Source organism: Columba livia, chromosome 3 (genome assembly GCF_036013475.1).
Source record: "Columba livia isolate bColLiv1 breed racing homer chromosome 3, bColLiv1.pat.W.v2, whole genome shotgun sequence".
In the NCBI taxonomy this organism is placed as follows: domain Eukaryota; kingdom Metazoa; phylum Chordata; class Aves; order Columbiformes; family Columbidae; genus Columba; species Columba livia.
This window is the reverse complement of record NC_088604.1, coordinates 76,420,728-76,446,318: the sequence shown is the minus strand read 5'-3', so window position 1 is coordinate 76,446,318 and position 25,591 is coordinate 76,420,728. Positions and strand designations below refer to the sequence as shown.

The 25,591-nt window shown below is 41.9% G+C and overlaps 2 protein-coding genes across 4 annotated transcripts in view; one reads left to right on the top strand and one right to left on the bottom strand.

Annotated features, from left to right (window-relative positions):
• Positions 1-6,776, top strand: part of COG2 (component of oligomeric golgi complex 2) — a 29,771-nt gene extending 22,995 nt beyond the window's left edge. Inside the window, exons 16-18 of the mRNA XM_005508630.3 lie at positions 1,250-1,389; positions 4,573-4,753; positions 6,337-6,776. Of these exons, the coding sequence (XP_005508687.2) occupies positions 1,250-1,389; positions 4,573-4,753; positions 6,337-6,438 (423 nt within the window). The 3' untranslated portion in view covers positions 6,439-6,776. The remainder of the gene's footprint in view (positions 1-1,249; positions 1,390-4,572; positions 4,754-6,336) is intronic.
• A 3,596-nt stretch (positions 6,777-10,372) lies between these two features.
• AGT (angiotensinogen) lies at positions 10,373-23,594 on the bottom strand. Of its 3 annotated transcripts, none has more exons than XM_021296031.2 (5): positions 23,457-23,594; positions 17,187-18,003; positions 13,554-13,818; positions 12,956-13,100; positions 10,373-12,085 (listed from the first exon to the last, which is right to left on the bottom strand). In XM_021296031.2, the coding sequence occupies exons 2-5, from the start codon at positions 17,974-17,976 to the stop codon at positions 11,894-11,896; spliced, it is 1,392 nt and encodes a 463-aa protein (XP_021151706.2). In that variant the 5' UTR covers positions 17,977-18,003; positions 23,457-23,594; the 3' UTR covers positions 10,373-11,893. The 3 variants fall into 3 exon arrangements, with proteins under 3 accessions (XP_021151706.2, XP_021151707.2, XP_005508686.2); XM_021296032.2 differs by having other exon boundaries at positions 17,187-18,000; positions 23,457-23,580; XM_005508629.4 differs by lacking the exon at positions 23,457-23,594 and adding an exon at positions 20,360-20,517 and having other exon boundaries at positions 17,187-18,000.
• Between the last annotated feature and the right edge of the window lie 1,997 nt (positions 23,595-25,591).

Below are 25,591 nucleotides of genomic sequence, written 5' to 3'. Positions count from 1 at the left end.
TATCTTAGTTTTAAGGACATACTTAATCAGAAATTGTATTTAAATGGAAAAAACAACTTCAAGGCTCAAATTCATCTATGTAGTGACTAGATTGCTCTGTCTTTAACAGCGAATATTTTTACTTAAGGAAAGAGTAGAATGAAGTATGTAAGTCCAAGGAGGGTGGAAAACCCACCAACCCTACACTGCTTAGCTCAGTTACCTGAAGGCAATCTCTGCATAGTGATGTAGTGGATTACCATACTCTCTCAAGTGTCCAATGGGATGTTTAAGCAGATGGTGGGGTGACTGTGCCAAAACAAGGACACAGACTCACCTTCAGTGCAGTCTTGTTGCTGCCTTGAGCTCTGTACTCCATGAGTATGACTGTGTTACTCTCTTGGCCATCAGTCTTAACTGGCTTCATATAGTGTGAAACCTGAACTGATAAACAGGAAATGACTTGGAGTAGAGAAGGTACATTCTTACAGTCATGTTAAGTTCTGGCACCTTTATTTTTACTATGTCCCAATACTTTGTTTTTTCAGCAAAATTCAGAATTTGACATAAGAATAGTCTTTGCAGGAATTGGATGCACAAAGACTGTTTTGCCTGGCCAAGTTCTAAGATTTGAAACTCTAAGAGGTTAATGAGGTGTTTTGGGTGGCAGAGGTTTTGTGTACACTGGCTATGTTCTGTTGCTTCAAAATGTGTGAGGTTCACCCAAGCAATGTGTGGATCATCCCTTGAGAGAGGAAGCATTCTGCAACTAAAACTAGCTGAGAAGAAGATAGCGAGGGGATATTAGTTATCCCAAAAGCATTCTTCTGGAATATATACTGAGTGATCAAGATCGTATAAGAACAGAAGGAACAATATCTTCAGTTTGGTGAACTATATGAAAGAATAGGCATTTTGACAAAGATAAAATGGGCTGTTGTAGACACCAAGCTTTCTCTAAAATCAGCGTGAGCAGAAAGTGCATTCAGGATCATGCCCTGATATAGGAGTGGCTATCTCTCAAAAAGCTTTGGTCACTTTCAACCTTGTTCTATATTATATCTCATTGTATAACACTACGAAATTATTTTGTGATGGCATCTTTTCTATTTATGATGATCTCTTCATTGATTTGTTGTGGATGGAGTATGTATCTCTTTGCTAAGGTGCAGGCTTAGCATTTTATATATGTACTAGAATTTGGTATTGATACTTTCAGTAAGTAATTACTGGTTCTTTTCCCCCACATTGTTTCCCTGTCATCTACCAGGAGGTGCCAACTAAAGCTTCACCTTATGTTGACAGCGCTCTTAAGCCCTTCTACCGACTGCAGAATGAATACAAAGATATATTGAAGCAGCCCATGATTCATCAGTGGTTGGAAGGTGCCCTCTCTGAAAGCACACAGAAGTAAGAACCATACAGAGCATTCTTTGCATTAATTAAAAACTCCAGTGTACATTGTATGGGCACAGGAAAAAAACCAAACCACTGTGAGTTAACACAACAGTAAAGAATATATCCCTCTTTTGGCAGGGTATATTTTTTCAGATTTACTTTGATATTGTGCATTCAGCAGATGAAAAGCAGGGCAGGGAATCCAGAGACATGACTTCTGCTCAGGTCTGTACAAACCGTGACATTGTGAATAGGGCATTTGAAAATTTGGTTAGATCTAGTAATGCAACAGTGAACTAAAAATTTGCATTTTGTTTCCGAATTTACATAAGACCTTAACCTCATGCTATTTTCAGTGAACAATGATTGAATTTTCAAGAAGCTGGAGTTCTACTTTGCTTTGACTTTTTAAATGTATGTAATGATTATCCAACTTATTAGTGGTTTTTAAAAAAAAGTTTGGATTTTTTTTTTAACTGCTGAAGAGCTAACTGATCATAGTTTAACAAGGCAGTCACAAAACAATACTTTCTTCAGTAGAACTTCCGTTTCCAAGTTAGCATCTTGAGGAATTCTTGAGCATGAATATCCGTCTGCATTAAGTTCCTTAATGGATTTTAAATGGATGGTGCATTCTGTGAGTTCAAGCAGTTAAACTGTGTAACATGAAAAGGAATACTTGCTTTTGTTTGGAATTTATGCCAGATAATTTCACTGGATACCCTGTACTTCTTGCATTATGGATAATTTATTCCTGTGCCTGCTATAATTTTTTTATATCCCTGTAATATTGCTTCAAAATAGATTCCTCTTTCCTATATTGATGTTTCTTTCCTCTTCTCATCTTTATGGTTGTTGTTGCTGGTTTTCTTTGTCCTTTCTGATCATAGATTATATGATCAGAAGAGTCCGTGTGGATTAAGGTGTGATGCTGGTATTTCTGTCTGTCCTTACATGTTTTCCTAATAATTCTTAGCATATTGTCTTGTCCATTGACTACTGCTGTTCATTGGATTGGTATTTTCTGAGAATTAGCCACATAATACTAGGGCTTTAAATTGTGGTCAGAACATGAGTGTCTTCCTTCCTTTTGCCTCCTTATCCTTTCCTGCTGCTCCACTTCTGGCACCTCTCAGGTCCTTATTAATGCCCAGTGCATCTGCAGCACTTTGCAGTCATTTTTTTGGTTATTCAGAAGAAACTTAAAATTATAAGACAATTTTGACACTGAAATATTCACTAACTGTCTGTAAAATTATTCTTGGGTATTTTGTATGAGGTTAAGAATAGATTGGACTGGATTCCACTGGTCACTTCCATTTTGCACAAAACCTACTTGGTCAAGCTTGATGTCCCTTCTTTTAACCAGTTATTACTCCATAAAAAGAAGGTTGCTGTTAACCCACAGCAGTTAGGTTTAAGTTACATTACTGAAGGACTCCAAAGATTTCTGGAATGTCACATCACATGCCTGTGCAGCTAAAATATCTTAGAGTGAATTCTTGTCTGTCTGTCTATTTACCTCTCTGTGTCTAGTCTGCCTTGCTTTTAAAGCTTCAGTAAATCTGGTGACACCATGCAAAGAAAGTATCTGTTCTGTAGTTTCTTGGATCCAGCCAGAGCGCTTTTTTTCCCCAAAAAGCAGTTTCTCACTTTCCATGTCAGCATTACCAAAACTGACTCAAGTGCTAGGTTAAACATAGTTGTAGTGGTTAAACACAGGTAAGATTGGCATGTTCAATTGGTGATTCCTTAGAATTTTCTGTTGAATTCTGTTTACATAATTTGCTGTTACTAGTTTTTTCTGTTTTGGTTTGGTTTTTAATATCTTATCCTCACTGAACAAGAGGAGAGACAAACTGAATGTCTTAAATGAAGCAATATTGCAGTTTCTTCATTGAGAATGTGGATGCAAGTAATTAATTTTATTTCCTGCTGTGGCGATATCTCCTTGCATCCAAATGAGAAAAACAGGAAAGAGCATGAAGTGGTTAAAAATCACTGAAAACTAGACTTGCTTAATGGCAGAAGGACTTTGAAGTACAGTGGAAGTAGGAAGTCTTCACATGTCAGTGGGACTAGAAAATACCAAGATACGAAAAGGCATTATGGTTGACTTTTATGGGTATACTTTTACTTTTTATAGAATGGTTTCTTGAAACAGTTTCCATGGCACTGGCAAGAACATTTTCTTTAGTCATTCCTATCTAATTATCTCTTTTAAAAGCTTGCCTTTCTGTTGCCTCCCTGTTTAAAAGCAAGCATCAGGAAGATTCTTCCAGCTTTTTAAATACTTGCAATAGTAGTTTGATCCCTGTCAGAGAGAGGATCTTTGAAAGTTACTGATTTTAGCAAATTACAGAACATAGCTCAATCTGGTTACTTTTCTCATGGATCCTCTAATTGCCCATTGTTGCTCTGTTTTCTCCTGTTGCTGTTCTTAACAACTCACTGTCCTGGGCATCTGTTAGTTAATTTATATGATATTATGCCCTTCCCATTTAGGCATGGGATTTCAATCCATAAGGCTTTTTAAAATTTTGTTGATTACTTGATTTGTTTACCTTGTCTGATTCTCTGCTTTCTTTAATGTGTATCCCAGTATGTAAGAAGTTGAGTTTTATTCCATCTGTACCATTTCTAACTTGGAATTATTGTTCTTTTTACTTTTCCTGCCAGCTTCCCAGAAGTTCTGTTTAGATCAGTTTCTTCATTTCAGAAATAGCCACTTCTGACTGATGTGAAGTTGCATGCTCTCATATACATGTACACTTCTAGAACTTGTCTAAAATTATGTAATTTTTGGTCTGTCAGGCTGTTATTCTTGTCCTGCTTGTAAAAGGAATTTTACTTACTGCTCCATTGGTTGTAAGTAGAGGCTGATTCAGACTGTTTGAAATTGAGCAACTGCATTCCTTGCTCTCTATTGAGTTCAAACATCTTGAGCAGATCAAAAATGTTGTGCTAAGAATGAAGCTTCAACACTGAATGGCAATCTTCAGATTGACCTCTGGAACTAATGATGGAAATGCTGGTTAAGTAATAATGATGGAAACATAAGTAGCTTCCTCACAAGGAAAACCATTCCTCCCAGCATTGTTCAGCATTTTTGTCAGGGGAAGTGATATACTGATGTGTATGCAGTAGGCTTTTCTGTAAAGTGTAATTTTTTCTCATTAATCTTCTTTAATTTAGGTATTATGAAACAGTATCTGATGTGTTAAGTTCTGTTAAGAAAATGGAAGAGAGCCTAAAAAGGTTGAAGCAAGCCAGAAAAACTGCAACTTCAAACCCTATTGGTACAAATGGGGGCATGAGTGATGATAACAAAATCCGACTGCAGCTGGCCCTGGACGTGGAGTATTTTGGAGAACAAGTAAGTTATGAGAAATAAGTTTGTTTACTGTTATTACTGGTTTTGGAAGAGAGTGAGATAGAGGAGGAAAGGGAAGCTTGATTTAGTTCTTGGTTGTGAAAGTGCTGAAGGTGTGATTTTGTTGGACAGGGGAGTGCTTTGTTTTTTCACATCTGTATAATGGACGTGACTTGAGACCTTGGTGGTTGTAGAATGCATGCTGGTATTTCTTACTATTTAAAAATCAAGTACTGCTTAGTGCTAAGAAGCACAAAGAAGAAACACTGTGTGGACAGATCAAAGGGCAGGACTTGCCTTAGCTCGGGTGGAAATGTCTTTGTGGCCTTGCTTTTGTCTGCCTTCTCTCTGGATGTTTCCAGCCTTGACTTAACTGCATAGCCAAGGGCCTATTCCCAAGAGCTTTGAAGATATTAGCTTTATTTGTTGTGCTGCAGAACTGTAAGTTCCTTTCAGTGCCAAATATGAAGCTGTAAATAACAACAAAAGAAGAAAATATTCCAGGAAATGTGTGCAGTAGTAGCTACATGAAATTTTTTAAGCATACTATTTTGTACTCATTTATTTCTGAAGACTATATATAGAAATAAACAAACTTCCAAGTGCAAGTCCACATCATGAGTTACCAAGCGGTTATCATCACTCTTGTTTATGAGCAGATGCTGTTGCTGCATTATAACAGATAGATAAAGTCCGCCTGTGTGTGAGCAGATGCTTTTCTCGTATCTGAGACTTATCACAAAGGAAGATGATTTGGGTAGAAGTATGGAAATCTTACCAACAAGAACTATTATTTAGTAGTTTTTGTCTGGGGTTGGGCTTTTGTTCTTGTATTCCTATTATGTGTGGCAGCATCACTGCAATATGAATTTTAGCTGAACTGGGATAGATTATTCGTAATCATTTAGGAGCTGTTTTGGTACATGTAGATATTACAAAGAGGTCCAGCAGCAAACGCCTTTTCAGAATCATTTCATTATGGTTTTATTTAGATCCAGATTTTTTCTTTGGCAGTGCACTTTTAGGTTTCTTATGGCTGTATTTTTCTAAATAGAGAGCAATAGATTTCCTGGGTAAGAAATGACTCGTAGCAACCTCTCTATTTGTAGAGTTGTTTTCATCCCCCAGGAAGTTTGAGGCTGGAGCCGCAGGCTCTGGCAGCCCATTGAAATGCTTTCACCATCATGCTCTTGGCTGTTCTTGGATGTATTCATGTTTATCTTTAAAGTTTTGCCCAGAAACCTCATTTGGGGTTTGAAACAAATTCAGTTGAGATCAATGCATTAAAAACAAACTTACAGCCAAATTTCTCTTCCTGACTGTTTCATTGGAAAACTTCCAACTGGCTTTAGTTGCAAGTTGCCTAGAAGATGGTTAAATATTTTCCTGCAAGACACGACACTAACTGCGAAAACTTAACTGAGTAAAGTTGGATACAGATTGTTTTTTATAGTGTGCACTATATGCAGCTTTTGTCACACATTGATGCAGAACAAATCACATGCTTTGCTAAATGTTTTAAGTAGAATAATTAATGACCTTTAGATGTTTTAAAGAAAATTAATGTTTTTTCTATGTCTCTTTAGATACGAAAAATGGGACTGGAAACAAGCAGCATAAAAAGCTTTTCAGCCCTCACAGATCTGGTTCTAAACGCCAAGGATCAGGCTACAGCAGAACAATCCTAGACATTCTTGAAAGCATGTAAGTGAAGATAAAGAATGTCCCTAAAAGACAGAGAATTTAACTCTTCTTTGTTTTACCAAATAAGTAGCAATGAAGTGCTTCCTCATGGATCTCAGCAACAAATCAGTGCATCTTCTGTCAAGAGAGGCTTGTTTCACCAAAAGACTGAGAATTTACCATAGTTTTCCATTATATGGAAAGCAATCCAAAGTTCTAAACTTTCTACTGTAGAATAAAAGTGGAATAAAATGTGGGTTTTTGAAATTCTTGTTGTACATCTTAAAATGTAGAACAATGAACTTATATGATGAAAATATTAGGTAATAAATTGTCTTCCTGACTTTTGGTGTCCCATGTGTTTTTGAATCAAATGTGTTCAATTATGGTTGTCAAAAGCTTCCAAAGGGACTTTATTCCAGCTCTTCTGGAATAAAGAAGGTGATCACAGGAATAGAAATCTGCTATTTCTTGTTATTGCTTTGCACTTACCTGCTTTGCTTCATCACGAGATATGGTTAGCTCTTGTTTGGGTTTTGAATGAATGTTTACATTATACTGTTTTTTGGTGAGACCTTGTTGGTGAGAAGCGCTGCATAAAAAAAGCTCTTAAGTTTATAAAATAACTTATAGCATCAGTATTTAACTTATTGGCTGTTACATTCAGGCTACCTGTTGTCCTTCAGAGTAAAAATTCACTAAGCTGGAATTTTTTCAGAGTTGGCATATTTCTGATTTGTATTATATTGGCTATTAGAATTCAGGGGAATGTTTTGCCTGAGTACATGTAGAAGTCTTATAATTTCAAACATAGTTGCTTCAGTGCAAGGTGCATCTTTATATAGCAGGAAATTTAAAAGTGTTGTTAGGGTTTTAAATGGTAGAAGGATTAACACAGAGCTCTCTTGAACCTGAATTGATTTCCCTGTTGGTGTTTCTCTTTGTGAGGGACAGATAACACACTCTGGGGACAGCAGATGGTGAGTTTGAGGCTTTCAAACGACAGAATACCCTATGTGAGTGAAGGAAGCTTCTGTTTGCGGTTTTGGGGGTGTTTTTGTACTCTGTGAAAATAGAACACTGTAATCCTAGTTCATGTTTATTAATTAAAAATACCCATTTCTTCCTAAAGTCTTCAGAGAACTTGGGTCTTAATGGGGGAGCCAAAGATGGTGCAAATCTTCCAAGCACTCAGAAACACGGAGTTTGCAGCACGTGACTGTCGTGTAGCATTGAAGTTGTAGTGAGCAAGTCTTTCACACCATGTGGGCTTTTATTCCTCACTGTTGAAGAACTGACAATATTTTAGTCGAGAAGACACAACTACGTGATCACTGTGCTTTTGAAGTGAGTAGGATAGATGATTATTATGACTTTTCTTAAATCAATTTTATGAAGGAGGGCAGTGAGGTAAGTACTACTGTTTAAAATTATGTTGGTTCTGCTTGGATTCAGTCTAAATAATGGAGAGAAGGATTTGACTCTTCTAATTTTCTCAGCTTCTCTGTGTTCATGGCAACATGTACAGCTGTGAGAGCATCCAAATTTGTTGCTGAAGAAAGAAACTGAAGTGAACCAACTTGCCAGATGTCAGATCTGTTTGTGTCATTCAGGGATGTGGGGGACCCTCAGCCAGAACCTTAGGTACACACTGCTAAGTGGAGATAACTTGCTGCTTATGAGCAAGAAGTTTGTTGTCTGTGTAATATTTTTCCAGGCTTCTAATTGATGAACCTAGAAAACCTGAATTCCCTGCATCCCTTCATTTGCTTTTCTTAAGAGTTAGGAGTAGAAACATCTTGCTACCACTAGCTGTTGTTGTTTTCAACAATGTTTTCTTATTATAAAATGAATGTGTAAGTTGTAGTCTGAGACTATAGTATTGCAAATGCATTGTGCAACTTATTTTGGAAGATGTGTATCTCTGTAAATTTAAATTTCTATAACAGCTGTCACAAAAGTAGCAGATTCTGGGATCTGTGCATACTAATCATTGAAGATAGAACAGCTTTGTTTGTATCCTCCAAAATCAGGAAAAAGGATGCAATCTGTGTACCAAACCAAAAAGGCACAAAAAGGTTATTTGCCCTTTTATTGCACGTGACTTCCCACATCTTACTGAATAACACCACTTCCTACTTGTCAGCATCAGCTTGCTGAGCATACAGGCTGAGCTCTGTTCTTTCCTGTTGAAGACCAGCTTTAATTTCAGAGCAGAAAATAACATTGTATAGCAAATCAAAATTATTGAATGGCCCCATGATTGCTGTAAATGTCTACATTACTGGTTTTATGTCAGCTCCCCATGTTTTCTTTTTGTTCACTTGAATAGCATTTGATTTTCTTTCAGTGGAGTATGACATTAGTTAAAAATATCTGTGAAACTCCTGTTGAAAGAAAGGTGTAAATTGTCTTTGTCTTTACTAAAATGAATTTTAGCATTTTCAAATACTGTATATCCATCAGGATGAAAGGATCTACCGAGTGTGTTCTGATAGAGGTGTCTTCTGTGACTAATCCTTGTTCTTCTATTCCTCAGATATTTTTTGTAAGTGCACTTCATGACAGTAATGCAGATTTTGTGCCTTTTTCTTCTTCCCCTTTAGGACTTCTAGAAAACTTGCTTTGCCTTCCTAATTCTGGAAGGAGTTCAGCTGGAAGAGGTTTTGGATAATAGCATCGCAGAGGGGAAGAGTGGTAGCATGTTTCCCTCTAAAATGGTTATTAGACTGTTTTAACCTAAAGGTAACAACCAACATGTGCATCTGGTTGGAGTGCTCAACACGGAGGAATATTTACTCTCCTTTTCCATCAGCATTTTTATTTTCATGCTTGAACTGGAGGGATGAGGAAGCCAACTGCCTAATTTTTTTAGGCATATCAGCATAACTGTCAGCTATGTTTAGGGATAAGCTATGTTGTTTTGAAGATACTTTAGAAGACTGTCCCTTGTCCGTTTTCTTTCTCCAAATCTGTCTGTTAAGAGCACAATTTGGGTGCTTCAGTCACTAGACTGTTCAGCCATAGACGGCAGCTGAGCTAATGGTGCTTGGGATGCGCATCGCTGGGGGCCCGGCGGGGGGATTTGGTGAAACTGGAGGAGGCCGCTGGAGGGCAGGGGAGAGTATAAAATGCCATAAAAATTCTGGATGTAAAACGGATGTCAGAAACAAGTCTTGGGAGAGTATATATTGCTGGGGAAGCGGAGAGATTTAGTTGGGGTTTTTTGAGGGGGTTTTTTGTTGTTTTTTGGGGGTTTTGTGTTTTGTTGTTGTTGTGTGGGGTTTTGGTTTTTTTTGTTTTGGTTTGGTTTCTTTACCATATTGATGTCTAGGAGAGTGGGTGCACGTACAGATAGCTCATCTTTTTGGTACTGTAGCACTTGCTCAGCATCTCTCCTCAGTCCTTGCCTTGGCCAGTATACTTTTAGTTCCCTGTCTCAGCTTGCTCTTCCTTCCTTTTGTAGGGTGTCAGTAGAGAGGTGCTCTCCATGGCAAAGTTTGTTTTCTGAAAAGTGGTTGGTTTTGTGGGTGGTAGGGTTGGTTTGGTGGTTTTCTGCCTGTAACCACTGACCAGGGTATGGAGTCCTCCAAGAGCATGCAGCCCACACTTGTGAATGATGACATTTTGTCCCAGAACTTACTGGCAGCATGGCCAGGGACTCACTTTTGTTATCCTCCCTCTTCATCATAGAAATGAAACATTTTGTGGTCTGAAATTTTATTTGTGGCTGATGCTACCTTCTGTCTTCAGTGAGTAAATGGGATAACTTTTAAATTGGTATGAACACTTGGAAGCTGCCTCATTCATGCTTACAGCTATATTGTTGGCTGCATTGCATGATAATTTGCAATTTACTGTCTTAAAAAACATCTGACTTGGAGCAAATTTCAGAAGCCAGAACAAGGAATGCAGTTATGGACATAAATCCAGCTGAACTGTGGCAAAGCAACTTGGAAGTGGTTTTATTTGCATCTTTCTGTCTCTGCATATTTATAGTTAATTGCTTCTGCATATAATACAAGTACAGTATTTAGATGTTAGAGCATCTGGAATACATACAGTATAACTGCATAAATACATGAATGCTACATCACAGCACTCAATCTTGGTATTCACCAGAGTGAGTTGTGTTATTTGTTAGTCTTTTCCATCAAGCTGGAAGGGTCTGTCATGTATCTACATCACCAGTAGTGAGCCACTGGTGTTAGTGGGTTGGATTAGACAGACATTTGGGCCACTATGGATGACAAGGAACTACTGTGCTCTGTGGGGTACATCTGGCATCATATACCAAAGAGGTTTGCGGTTATTTACTGGAGGCCATCAGCGCTAAAGACAAATTTAAGGATGAGAGGTGGAAAAAAACGTTCTGCTGAGAGGCTTTCCTTACTACCAAGATTGCACTCCCAATTCTTCACTTGCTAATTCAAGAAATGTCTAATAATCTGTTGTTCCAGTTTCATGTTTCAAACCTTTATGACTCTCTTAAGAGTTGGATTGGACCACTGAGCCCTTTTTATTCATGTGTAGCTGCACATCCACCATTTATAGTGGTACAGATCATTGCCATTAATACTATTTTTAAGAACATATGGTTTGGTTATGTTAAAGTTCACAGATCTGGGCTCTAACCAGTAATGTTCTTTTTCACTATAAGGCTGTAATAAATGCCTCTCAGGTTAGAAAGTACTACGAGGAATAGAATGCTCTTTTTTTTTTTTTCCTCCCCTTAAAACAATTTGAAGAGAAATCTGTCAGGCTATGAGAATTTATCCATCACAGTTCATTAATGCTACCAAACCCTATTTTTAGCTTTTCCATAGAGTTAAGAAATGAATGTATCCATCTGGGCTGCAGAAAGAAGAAACTTCCTCTAAATGTGTTTTTGCTTCCAAGGCGAAAAATCTTGTCTCAGTGGAACAAGTGAAACCTGCCCGTGCTCTTGGCAGCATTTTAAAGGAAAACATTGCTGACGAAGCTAGAAATCTCTGTGGATAACCCTGAAACTTTCACTGTAACATAAAAGGCAGTCTCTCTTGCAAAACAGACCAAACGGAAAATTAAAAGTTAGCTCTTAGGAATGATGAGGTCCTTTTCTACACCTTTGTATATTAAATGCCGCTTGTGCTTTTGAAACTATTTTTTTAAGTCAGTGCCCTGCTGGCTACAACTTTATCCCCACTGCATTGAAAAAGGGAGCTGGGGGCAGAAGGAAGACAAAGTGGGAATAAGGAAAGAAAAGAAGCTGAAGGAAGGGTTTGAGTCATATCAAATAGATGAACAAGAATGAAATGTTGCAATGTTTTAGCTTCCAAAAAGCTGTATTTCAAGCACTACCTGCTTCATCTCAAAGCTAAGTAGGGCACTCAACAAGATCACAACAATAGCTGATGAATAAGAAAAAGGTGATGGGAAATGTGCATCATTCGCCTCCCTCCCTATCCCCCGTGCTTGCATTTACACCCCGTGCAGTGGGTTTGTCACTCTGCCAAGAAAAAGCATCGCCCTGGACTTCTCTTCAAGAACAGCTAAAAGGAACGGCTTGTTCAGTGTTACTTCCAGGAACACCAAATCTTCCTTCTGCGCTGTGGGTTCTTCTGGCTGCTCTGGTCCATCACTGCTCAGTTTGAAAAAGGCTTTATTTATTACCTGTAAGGCAAAACAAACGAGTAAATCCAGAGTCACGAGAGCATGATAGTGAAGAGATGAATGAGGGTTTAAGTGCTTCCTAGCACATGGAGTAATCAGCAGCTTAGATCAGGTGTAAGCGGCACAGGGTAGACACCATGGATGTTTAAAAAAAGACCTTGGAGTACTTTTTCCATAAATGTGAAAGAGCTCTACAACTGCTTGTATGCTTGGGCTGTATGAAATCCTGGTACCCTTGAAGCCCATGACACAACTTCCAAGGTAGGACACCCCCTAAAAATAGAATTAAATAAAGGTAAAGGCACTTGAATTATACTTCTGGAAAATAATTTGTGTTCTTTTTATGAGAGTCGGCCCTCTCCTCCAAGCTCTCCCTTCTTCCCCTTGGGACTTGAATGCTGGAGCCTTCAGGTACCATCATGTGCTGCACACACCTCTGTGTTTGCGATTTCTGGGAGTAGTCTAAGGATAAATCTCCCCCTAAGTGAGGGAGGTTTATTCTCAAAGCTCAGCAGCTGCAGCCTCTGCCGCTCGCTCCAGCTGCGGTGCCTGGACGTGTTCGAGCTGGGCGGGTAATGAATGCAGTCTTGTTTGTACGTGGAGTACCTGGCGTGCTCAGACCTCAAGCTTCATCTCTCTGGCACGTTGTGTTTGCTGCAGTGCTGAAATTTGAATAGTTTAAAGCAAATCTATTCCTACTGATGGGTTAATCTAAAAAGTATTCACTGTCATTCCTTCATCTAGAAAGTGCCCTTCTAGCATGCGTCCCACATGGCTCTGACTGGTTTGTTCTAGGTAAATTTATACACTCAAAGAGGCTGAAACTGAACAGGGAGCATATTTTTTGCTTGCCGGGGATGTGCACTGTACCTTTCCAACTGTTAGGTTGGTGTCACTTATTTTACTGAGATCTGCCCCCTTCCCCAGCAGCGCGGGCAGTTCCATATCTGCAAGAAGCTCCTGTAGATCAGAGCTGTCTTCTATTGTTAACTCCGGCAGTGTTAACCTGATTTCTCTGCAAAAGAGAGAGAGAGGTGAGTGTGTGCTCTCGGGTGTCAAAGCACGGTGTTTGGGCAGTTCTGGGGAATGCGCATATGAAAACACCTGTGAGAAGTGCTCAGGATGTGGGGGCAGACATCTACCCAGGACTGAGTGGTGGTGGTACTGCTTCCACGTGGGAAGTCACCCTAAATCTGCCCTGGGTACGCTATTAAACTCCAGATCACCCCACTTCATGTGTCCTGTGTTGTCAGCTGTGGAAAGGCACTTGCTTGTTTCCTTGTAATACCCCCAGAAAAAAAGCTGATCATCCTTTTGAGTGGTCCCTGAGTTTCGCAGGCATTTCTCTTTGTGCTTGGTGTTAAACCCTTCCTGGCAGGATTCAGCATCCATCCATGAGCAGGCAGACCCACACAGTGCACCCCATCCCATTCATCCCTAGGGGAGGGCACTCGTGCCTGATCTTTACCTCGGGGACAGCTGCTGAAGCCAGGCTGAGGACTGCAGAGGCAGCTTGGACTCCACCTGCTCCAGGTTGCTGCCATCAATGGGCTGCAGAAGCACCAGCAGCGTGGTCTTGCTGATGGGGACTTCCACCACAGAAAATGTCCCACTGTCATCAGTTTTATACTTGAATGTCCCTGTGACTGACAGCATAGGGACCGAGACCTTCGTGTTTGAATCCACCCAGAATTCCTGAGGCTCCTTGAGCTGGGAGGCTTGTTTAACATTTACTGAAAAACAAATTGAGAAAGAAGAAATTGGTTCTTCTCTTACTTCATTCCTCCCCTCTGTCTCTTAGCTGTTTTATGTATTTGTTTAACAACAACACACTGTGCATTAGACAAGGGCAGTGAGTATTAGATAATGTTTAGCTACTGTAAACATACCTATCCTGCCTTTAATATGCCTTCTGGTACCATCAGCCAGAGGGTGGTGCAGGCTTACAGCACAGGGACCACAACCATCAGGACTGTGACCAAAGCTGCTCTATTTCTAGGGGCTTTGCTGCTTTTCCTGGGCGCAGCATTTCTTCTTGCTTGGTTACCTGCTTCCTCACAGGCTGCCATGTGGCTCCCAGTTGGCTCACAGGCCTGTGTGGAGGGTCTGCTTGGATTTCCTCTCCATCCCCCGAGCAGCCATGATGGCACATTTGGGAGCTGCTGCCCAGATAGGCAGATAAGATTAAAAAAATCTCAAAACTGCTGCTTGGTGGAATTAGGAAAAGAGATGTTCATGTTGTGGTAAAGGATGTCCTTGCATTATAATGATTAATATTGGAGTAAAATAGGAGCTGCTCAAGCTGTACTGTTAACTAGTCTGTTCTCCAATAAATCTAGATAAATGCTGGACCCTAACATATTTAATACATAGTAAGTGGTTTTGCATAGGAACATTTGCCTCTTAAATGAGTTTGCATAGAAAGAGCATTTAGGCACTTTTGCCTACTATAACTTCCCTGAAAAGAAGCAGCAGGTAGGAGATGTGAAAGGTGTAAACAAAAAAATACAGAAGTAGAGTTGTTCACCCTTTTTTTTTTTTTTTGTTATAAGAACAAGGGATGCAAGCAGGAGCTGCTTTCACAGGGTCTATACAACCTGCAGAATTTATTCTCACAGGATAGCAAAAGTCAAGACTGTAACAGACTCAAATGAAAGGAAAAAAAAGTATTGAGCATTCAGATAGACAAAACTTGATGATCCTTGTGAGTCCCTTCCAAGTCAGGGCATTCTATGATTCTGTGTATCAAGGTAGGATAGTAACTGGTTTTAAATAGTTTTGGGAAAGATATTGCAAGCGCTGCTATTGACTTTGGGGCTGAGTCCATTAATATTGTGCCAGTTATGAACCAGGACAAATCAGCACCCCTGTGTCTGAAAGGGCTCCCTCCGGCTTTGTTCCAGGTGAGGGTCTGGGTGTCTGTGCCCTCAAATGTGTGACTAGGTGTGTATTCCCCTGAAAATGCTCTGAAAGAGATGTTAGTAGCCTTAATATGACTATTTGTTACTTACAGCACATTTTTAAGATATGAGATCTATTTTCTAAAAAAAATATACAACCCTGCTTTCTGCCTCAGACACCTGGAATGTACAGCAAGGAAAACTGAAGATGGACATCCCTTCTCTAGAAGGTGATAGAGACACTGGAAGAAATGGTTTCTTACAGTGAGATCTCTCATATCAGAACACGGGAGCTATGGGACTGGGCAACCTTTCAGCTACTACATCAGAGCAGGGAAGAAACCCATGTCTACAATAAAGTGAAGCGAAAAAGGCTGTCAATGACAGAGTGAAGATGTTGCCTGGGAGAGTGCAAGGGTACCCTGCAGTACTGCCTTGGGAGCACAAGAAAGAAGTGTCGGACCTCTCTGCTTCAGGTCCTGAACTCCAAGTTCTGTAACACAGGCTTTATGCCTGCCTGACAAGCTCAACGAGGGGATGACTTTCTGTGGAAAGCTATGCCTTTTTACTGTAAATAAAAAAGTATGGCCAAAAGCATCCTATGAAATTTCTAGTTAAAACTGAAGCTGTTGAGGGTTGTGTTTTCAAAAGAGAGTCTAAATGGGAGAGAGTAAGGGCACTTAATATCATGCAGTCCCACTGTGCTATTTTCACTCACTAGTTTGTAATTATTTTGCAACTTCAAAAAGAATATAGAAGTCTATCAGTACAATTTTCACCTGATGTTCTGCACTGGGTTCTAAATGGCAGCCACTGCTTGGCAGTGAGTCACAAATGTGAAAACAACTGTTGACAGCATCTCAGGAGAACATATAACACATTTCAGAACAAAAAATATACTTTTCCCCTTTTGCAGTCCATCACATGTGTTTATTAGAACAGAGTCCCTTACTAATTCACTTGTTCTTGAGCCAGTTTTCACCATCCCACATGTGGAGACTGCAACACCTCAAGCGCACCCTTTTGCGAGGGAGGAGGCAGTAGAGCTGAACACTGAGTCAGACCCTTGAGGACATGCTAAGGGTCTGAAGCTAATAAAATAACACTTTTCCAGTATGGAAGAAGTGGGAAAAAATGCTTCACTAAAGGAAACCTCTGCTTTTGTGACTATGCCCAAGTCTGTAACACAATAATGATTTTTGCAGTGCTATCTCTATGCCAGACCTTACACTGAAGAGAAAGCTGGTGCTCACAGCTCCCTGAGGAGTTGGGATCAGTTAATGACAGAACCCATGAACAGCAAAGAAAGCCAACAATCCAGTTTGCACGTGGGAAGGTAAAGGCACAAAAGCATTTCATGAGCACCAGAGCTCCACCTTTAGCAGTAGGTGCCCATTTAGAAACTTATGGCTCACTGACAGTTTTTCAAAATGTGGTCACTGGTAGGCAAGCTGATCTAAAGCGTGTGATCTCTGGTATTGCATTCAGTCCCAAGGATGTTGAAAAGCAGCTACACTCAGAAGAGAAGGCTCAGTTGCAGTACAGGGGGATTTCTGGGACAGCAGCATGGAAGGACCCTAGGTAATTAAAGGATTGCCTTAATTCTTTTTAATTTTGTATATATTCCCAGCTTCCATAACTGATAGCTTGTTTGGTTGCTCCCTGAGCCAGAAGTTGTCTCCAGCCTTCTGTGTTTAATAGGCACTAGAGGAGCCATAACCATTATCTTCTATAGACTTTCTTTAATCTGTACCTCTGACCTCTTCCCGTGCAGAAATAAAGGTTTTAGGGGAAAAGTTTTGGTTTGTTTTTGGTTTTGCTTGCTTTAAACCTACTTCCTGATAATTTTTGATGGAGACTCCTCATGACTTTGCAGTCAGAAATTCTGCATAATCCTCTCTTATTCATCTTCCCACACCTTTCCTAATCCTTAGCTTCCTGGATGAAGAAATTTTCTTGGAGGCCATCTCCCTCTGTTTCCTCCCTGTAGCCGTTGCTGGCTGGTGGGAGGGTGCAGGCAGGACCCACAGCACAGTGGTGGGGCGCAGGGTGCTGCACAAGGAGCAGCATTCCAGCCTTTCATCATCCAAGCCCTTCCTTCTCCCTGCTGGCCAGGTGTGACCTTGCTTCCTTCTCAGGAGCAGGGTCACTGCCTGTCCTTCACCCAGCCTGTCCCCATAACAAGCTCCCCTGCCTCATACCTGCCAAGCGGACGTCCATAGCAAACAGCAGGTTGGTGGATGGATCGATGTCTGTCAGTAAGCACTTGCTTTGGCCCTTGCTTTTTGCTTCCATGAAGGTGTTAATTTGTTTCACTGCCTCGCTTAGGTTTGTAAAGTCAACAGCTCGGGCATAGAGAGCATCAGTGGAGGGGAGCAAGTCCTGCACGAACGCTTGGGAGAGAGGGACGCCAGGGGCTGAGAACAGGCAGAGCACCTTAGAAAAGAGCAGCTCCTCATCCCTGCTCTTGATGAGGCTTTCAATCTCCCTCAGGCTAGAAAGGACTTCGTGTCCATCCACCCTGGAGGTACAGCCAGGGTCTCCGGAGGGGGGAACAAATCCCAGCAAACCCTGCAAATCAGCTGCTGTCTGGTTTGAGGCACCCAGGTAGAAAGATACCAAGGAGTTGTAAAGACTGGTGGGGGACAGGAGAATGTTTTGGTTCTGCCGTGCTTCTTGCACCTTGCTGTAGAACCGCATGCCCAGGACGTACACCAAGTCCTTCAAGTAGCTCAGCTTCTGCCGCCTTTGGCCACTCAAGCTCAGAGTTTCCAGTTTGTCCTTGTTGTTCAGGTCATCTTCATAGGCAGGTGGGGTTTGGGACTCAATTGAGACAGGGACAAAAGTTTTCTTTCCCTCTTGGACCAGGCTTTCCAGCTCCTCACAGGTACTCTTATTGAAAGAAAACAAATTGAAAGGGTGGACGTAGACCCGGTCACAAGTCACTGCAGTGAGACACGCCAACAAACAGAGATCTGCTGCCAGATTCATGTCGAAAAATTGCTTCTACGGTGTCTGCTGAAAGAAAATGTGAGGAGGAAAGAAGACAGATCAGCCTGTTGTAAATACAGTTTCTCTTTGCTTACAAGGTAAGATGGTACTGCTGTGCTGAAGTTACAAAGGCAGGAATTTCAGTATTTACTGCTGGCGGGTCTGACTCTGCCCCCTGAAAAGCCCAGGGGGAAATGGTCACCAGTTTCAATGGTGGTAGGTGGGGAAAGGCTAAGCACGGATTTGACTCCATTACCCACTGCAGTACCAGAAAGATTCAGCTGGAAGCAATAAGGTTGTGTGCTCTGACTAGTTAGGCTTGCAAACTAGCGTATGCTAGTTATGGCAAAACATTATAATAATGCACGTATATTGCTTTTCAGACCTGGTCAGAGCTATTTCTCCAAACTGCTGCACTAAATCTTGCTGACACACAGATGGGCTAAGTGATTTGCCTGCTGTTACATGGGAAGCGGGTTTGGAAACCAGGTCTCTTAAGGTCTGAGCACTGAACTGTATGTCTTGTCAGCATAACACTTGGCACTAGCAGAGCATTTTGTGTTTTCATAGCCCAGTCCAAACATTCATTCTAGCTTCTAGGAAAACACGCTCAAGGCTTTCTTATACCAATGTGCTAACTCTGCTAACATTTTAATAGAACCTTCTTTATTTGAATACAGAGCTAGAAGGGGTAAGCTGAGTTGTACTCTACTGTACAAGCAGTCTTCTCCTGTGGGAAAAGACCACCTGCTGTTCTTGTTTTTACTGATGAGAAGTATGTGGATGTCGCTGGTGTTTTGGCACAAAGGATCTGGTGTATACTGGGGATGAGAAAGTCATGGGCACATCTATACGTACATACACACATGTGCAAACACACGGAAAAATTTTGCATTTTTATAATTCTCACTTTTCCTATATCCAGCTTTTTTATAACTAATATCTCTGGTGCACCTTCCCTGGATTTCTAGTATATGGTTTTGAATTTGTGCCTTTGAAATCCAAATGCATTGGAAATTAGACATCTACAACACATTAGCCAAACCATTGGTTTTCAGTGGTGTATTCTTATTCCACTAGTTATTTCTTGTTTATCATAGCTCTGTTCACCCTTTTTTGCCCTTTGCAATCTCTGCAGAGCTCACTGGATGGGTAAAATGCTAACAGCCTTGCCCGTAGCCAAGCTCTCCTCTCCACCTTCTTTCTCCAAGGCTTTTTGAGTCAAAACAGTCTTTCAGGTATTGTAATTGTGGCAGCCTCAGCCTTTTGAAAGGACACAGTGCAATGTCTGTCCCACCAACACTTTAATTTACACAGAGTGGAAGTGTCTGGGTTTAAATCCAGGCATTTAAGACCTGTCACCATACAGCCTGATTTATGATGTATAACCATATTCACTTCATTGAGGGATCCCCAATTGTTTCTTGCCTAATAATACTCATGTTTGCAGTATCACCGCTCTCTTGGAAATAAGAAAACTGAGATGCGCAGGTGCTTGGTAATTAGGCATACCTTGCCTACATACATACATCTGTATTCCCAGGCTGTAGGCCCCTATCTAACAGCTTGGTTTGCAAATGGAGTTTCTGCTGTTGTGATGGTCCCTCAGGATGTCTGAGCATCTTCCTAGGGAGTACCTGCAGGTCAGGCATGAAATTATTTGTTCCCCAGAGGCATGCAGGGGAGGGCCTGCTGTATATCTCCAGCCCTGTGCCTTCATCCAAGTGTTGCTTTTCCCCATTAACTCCCACCCCATCCTCTAAATCGGTCTATAGGCAGAAACAGTGGTGCTGCCATCCCCTCCGCTCCCGGACCCGCCTTTGCCTCCCCAGCTCTGGTTTCAGCAAGTGACATGCAGCCCTGCAGGGCTTCTTCATTCCTTACAACCAGTAAAAAAATTATCTTGGGAAATGTCTTCCCAACTTCATCCTCACAGTTAGCATGGACACTGTGCTAGTGCATTCCTAGTCTACTCTCTGCATTTTCTAGATTGGGACAGCTCAGGAAAACAAACGCAAAAGCCAAGAATTAGAGGTGCTGCCCTTCTCTCTACATCATACAAGTCTTTTGAAGCATTTCTTAATCGTTCCTGTAGCAGCAGGGAGGATGCCTCTGTGCCACCCGGTCAGGCCATGCCATTAGGCACTGTGGGTGCTCTGTGATTACTCCTTAAGGGCTGCCAGAGCCACCATGTCAACTATTTTCTCATGAGCAGAAACAAGAGGGGCAGTTCTCACTGACAGCACTTAGACTAAGCCAAATCTGTGGAAAGCAAGCATGTTTTATTCCCTGAAGAAGTCGGCCCAGAACCTCTCAGAAAAGCATGAAAACCTGAGTTGAAAAGCTGACATTCCAAGCAAATCCGGTAAGTGTGCTTACTCGCCTCCGTCCTGGTGTGTGTGTCCCCTTGGGCAGGCTCCTGGTGACACCTCTTTCCCCTGGAGCGCTGCGGCGTGATTTATGGTGGACTTACACCCTTTCCACAGAGCAGGGAGGAAGGCCCTTCCTACGTGTCTGCAGTGGCATTGCGCAAAACTACTTTACATCACAGGCTGGGGGGCAAAAAAAAGCTAGCTCAGGCCAGACAGGACCTGATGAAACCTGAGCACAGCTCAACACTGGCTGCATAGAAAGTTCTAGGGATAGATACACAACCTTTAACCAAGCCCAGCACATCTGCCTAGCCTGCGGTTATAGATTTACTAAAATGGACACAGGCATTTTACTATGCAGAAGTACCGATTATAGGAGCTGAAAATAACTCAGTCTGTTTTGTGCCAGACTGAAAGAAATGCAGATTTCTTTAGTATCTGTGTTTGTTGTAGTCAGACCAGATTTTTTTTCTTCTCACAGAATTTGCCTTTTATCTCTACCTTGCAGCCTGGGTACCCATCAGTGAGTGGGACATGTATGCTACTGCAGAGTAAAATGATGAAGCTCTCAATTTTTACCCTTTCTTTCCCTCTTGACCTATCCAGGAGATCAAACGTTTGTTCTTTTTCCTCTTCAAAATGAAATGTGTTGCAAAGGAGAGGATGAAATCTAGATGGATTAGGTTACTGCAGCCAGATTACTAAAACATCATCCCTCCCATTTTCAGCTTCCCAAGTTCTGTTTGGCAAAAGGGGGCCATTCGAAGATCTTTCTGCCGCTTTTTAGATGATCCTCCAGTTTGTCATGCCCCTTCTTCCTCTTCCAGCAAATTAACAGTGTATCAAACTGAGGATGATGAAGCTGGGTTAGACTGGGTCTCATTCAGTGCCCCATTGTGGTTAGTTAAAATCGCATGGCTTTAATGGCAGTAGGCCTGATTTAACCTCCATCCCCTGATTTTAGAGGGCCAGTCAGAAGTGGCTTGTACTGCAGTGCCCAGTTACATGTTGGCTTCAAGGAGAGAGCTGAGAGAGAGGGATGTTTTCAGTGCATCTGGGCAGTCAGAGCTGGTGGAACTGAAGGGGGAGACAGGGACAGCCGAGTCCTGCTGGGGATGGGAAATTTCTGTCTCTGCGGCCCTGCTTTTCATTTAAACAATCTGATTACCTTAGCTGTAATGAGGTCTGAAAGCGGTTCTGAGCACAGGACCATATGACATGCAATCGCGCACACAAGGCTTAAACAAACAGCTTGAAATATTTAAGGTGCTTTGTCCTCTTGTTGCTGAGCATCTCAGTCGAGGACGCATCTGGTAACAAAATAGTTCCAGAGCATTTGTACGAACTCCAGACTGCTATAAAATGCGTGCTGCTCAGCCATGGATCCAGGCAATAGGAGAAGTAGCTCCTCCATTAAAAAAGCATTTTTGTTCAGCTAAATGCCAAAGAGAATGAGCTAGCTTTGGGGTTGTATCCCCCTTCTTTCCCTCTCACCAGGAGGGTCCTTCCCACAGGCAGGCCGGGGAAGAAAGCTGGTCCCTTAGAGGCCAGTGAAGGTGCGGGTGGGATGTGTAACAGCGCAGCCCAAATCTGTGTCTCCTGCACCACCACCTGCTCAGGTCCACATGAGGCAGGAGGCAACAGTGACGTGCACGAGTGGCCAGACCACGCCGTGCCTGTGAGCTGTAGCTCGTTTGCTACATCCTCCCATGCAAAGCCTGAACACAGGGAAAAAACAAACTCAGCCCAGTAGTCTCAGTATCTACTACACAGAAGCCAAGGTTGTTGCAGTGAAGGACACTTTATGCTCTGTAAAACTCTGAAAAGTATCCTTATTTACAAGAATTATTGACTTCGACTATTAAGCTACATGTGATGATAATAAGACAAACAACAGCTGTCACACTTACGTGTTTACTGTGGACAAATAAATGCTGGAAGAGGAAATCACATAACCTACAGTCCCTGTACTTTTTTTTCCTTAGATCATTATGCCCCATGTGTGATTCAGAAGTGCTGCTTTGGCACCCAGGGAACATTCTTGTTTTGGTATCGCCAGCTTCCAGCTCCCCATGGTCCATGACCAAATCATGCTGCAGCTCCTGGTGGTCTCCTTTAGCTGTGGGAACCAGCCCCAGAGCAGGCATCCCTGCCCACAGGGGATGCTGCCCCACAGAAGCAGGGGAGCAGAAGGAGGCTGAACAATAACTCCTGTGTGTGGTGTTCTGGTGGCTCTGTCACATTAAGAAATTCAGGTTTCAAAGAACCATAGACATAGGTTTTACTTGAAAGTTCTCAGTTCCATCCATCCCCCCCCCCCCAACTCAATAAATAAAGTGATTGAATTAAAATACCCAGCTTTCTCCAGAAAAAAGTTTCACCAGAAAACGTTCAATGACCTGCTTTCATCACAGTGCTCCTCCTGCTTCAAACTACTGGGAATTTGGTTGGCCTCAGTAGTAAGGGAGAGCCTTTGATTTCAGCTTATGCTTATGCCCTACTACAAAGCTCAGACACAGCCCTCACTAATTTGCTGGTCACATATACTCATTCAGTTAATATTCCCCTATTTAGATGCATCACACACTAGTGCACTTCTTAGATCCTTGTCTTTTATCTTCGCACAGTTTCTACTAAAAGAGAAGTTATTAGACTATGAAGAACACACACTGCTACACCTGGAATGTATTTTATTCTAGTAGGACTTAATTACAGCTAGTTTTTCATTTTACTTCTAAGCCATTTTTAAGCAAGAGTGCACAAGCATTATTTCAATTACTACATATGGGCCCTTTTGTTGGGCTTTTTATTGTTGGGTTGCCATGGTTTTAAGAACAAGCCTGTCCTTAAAGATAGAGCTTCAGCTTCAGAAAGAAGAGACTATCCTGCCCTTCGGCCCCGGTGTCTGAGGATTTGGATCTTCAAAGAGAGCTGTACCAGAAAACCTGCATCAGCACAAACCTGGGTGAAAAGCTTCCCAGCAACTAGGAACCAAAAAAGGCTGTTCCCAAAGACATCACCTGTGCAAAGCAAGCCCAGGGCTCACACACGTTTCCTATTGAATCCTGCCCTGCAACAGCCACAGTAAAGGTACAAAGAAACACAGACCTCTCAAACCTGCTCTTCAGAGAAGAGGTTCACGTTCTCCTTTTGCCCCACTCTTCCTGATTTCAGGGCAGGGGGGGACTCTGCTCCCCCTTTTATATCCCCTCTTGCATAAGTGGGACCCTCCCTCCTCCCTCCCCACTGCCCTCATTTCCCTTCAAAACCTGCCTCTGTTTTTCCTGCTTGTTATTCATGGTCACTGCTGACAGGGAGCAAAGAGGGCTGGAAAAACACCAGTGCTGTGGTTACGGATTCCCTCACAGCCCTGCTCCCCATCTCTTTGCTCTGCTGACATATCTATCAAGAAATGCTAGCAGGGGAGTGCTCCCCTGCCCCATAGCTAGCGCTGCTTCATGTAAAACCGTCAAATAGGCTTCAGAAATTCTTAACCTACAGCTGGTAGTGAGTAATTTGGTCTTGAATGGGAAAATTATTCTGTCCAAGCTAGAATTTCTATTGATTGGCCAGGTGGCTATTCTTTCACTGAAGAACATCATGTCTCCATGCTGTCAAAAAGTGTTTTCATTGATCCAGATCATTCTGGGAAAGACTGTATAAAATTCAGCACTTTCTGTGGAGACAATAGTAAATATTTTATTCTGTTTCATTGAGTTTGTTTTCCAGTTTTGCCAAATTTTGCTCTGAGATGTGAACTCAAAGGAGGCAGACATACTCCTGTGATGATGTTCTTGTCTCCTGCAAGGTTATGGCGAGAGTCATGGAGGAGGGATGATAAACTACTCTGCTCAGCCTCAGACCACAGACACAGGCTCTTCCTAGGTTGAGTTGGCATGTCTGACCTACATAGATTAGGAATTAATATATGGCTAACTCAGACATAATAGCATGTACATGGTCATGTATCATTCTTTACTAAATTTGAGGGCTTCTGTTTTTAAAAACTAAAAGTACCTTGAGCGAGAAGTAGGCCAAAACCCATTCATTTTTACAACTCGTGGGTTGATATTGATGATCATAAACTTCTACATCCCATGAGCATTCCTAATGTTCCCTCTCTCTTCTGCTTTGGTGAGGGAAGACAGTGTGGATTCTGGACAAGGCTCCCAATTGAGAAGGCAAATATGCACTGGGAAAAGGGATGGGATGAGGAAAGGAAAGGAAAGGAAAGGAAAGGAAAGGAAAGGAAAGGAAAGGAAAGGAAAGGAAAGGAAAGGAAAGGAAAGGAAAGGAAAGGAAAGGAAAGGAAAGGAAAGGAAAGGAAAGGAAAGGAAAGGAAAGGAAAGGAAAGGAAAGGAAAGGAAAGGAAAGGAAAGGAAAGGAGCCCATGTGGGAGGATTGGAAGAAATTAAGACAGATAATGTTGCTTCATCGGCTGGTGCAGTGGTTGCCCCAGGTGTGGCAGGCCATCAGGACAGTATACATCAGCACGTTTTTGAGACATCCAGGAAAGCTTTGAAGAGCAGTCAAGTGCCTGTGGATATCAAGATACTTCAGTTTGGAAGAGAAACCACTGGTACAGGGAGTATAAACACAAAATGAGGATGGTAAACAGAAAGTCCTGGGTCACTGTTTTGTCACAATGCCAGAATCAGTGGGTTCCCAGCAAAATTATCAAGCAACAGATTTAAATTAAAAGAAGGGCCCTTTTGCATGTATAAACTGCAGGAGGCACTGCTGTAGGATGCTGCAGAGACCAAAACTCTTAACTGGTATAAAAAGAGATGAAATGAAATCACAGAGGGTAGTGCCATCGGAGGCTGCAGAACATGATGGCCCAGGTGCGATCGCTAACTTGGGAAGTCCCTGGACAACCAGCAGTCATGAATTTTAGCTGGATCCATATAACAGCTTCTCTCTAAAGGCTTGTCTTCAACTTGCCGTGGAAATAGAGATGTCTGAGCTGATGCCAGCTTATGCTGGCTCATTTTGCAGCGCAGCTTGGAAATACTCTTTCAGCAGAGCTATGCCAGGGAAACATCACACCCAGCAAACCTGATCCTCACACCCAGTGTTGCTAGGCTGTGCTCCTGTGCACAGCACGTTTAGGAACTACTGCTATGGTTTCTTCAAAATAGCTACAATGGTCTTTCAAAAAGATGGACTGCTTCGAAATTGGGTCCATCTTTTTGAAAGACCCTGTATAAGCCCTGAAAAATATGAGCAACTTTCAAAAACTC

Excerpts from the sequence above, each read along its gene's own strand:
- AGT (XM_021296031.2), bottom strand. The coding sequence starts at position 17,976 with ATGAATCTGGCAGCAGATCTCTGTTTGTTGGCGTGTCTCACTGCAGTG. Across the intron at positions 13,819-17,186 it reads TATGGACGTCCGCTTGGCAG|TAAATGTTAAACAAGCCTCC; the intron begins GTATGAGGCAGG and ends TTTGTTTTTCAG. Across the intron at positions 13,101-13,553 it reads CTTCAGCAGCTGTCCCCGAG|AGAAATCAGGTTAACACTGC; the intron begins GTAAAGATCAGG and ends TCTCTTTTGCAG.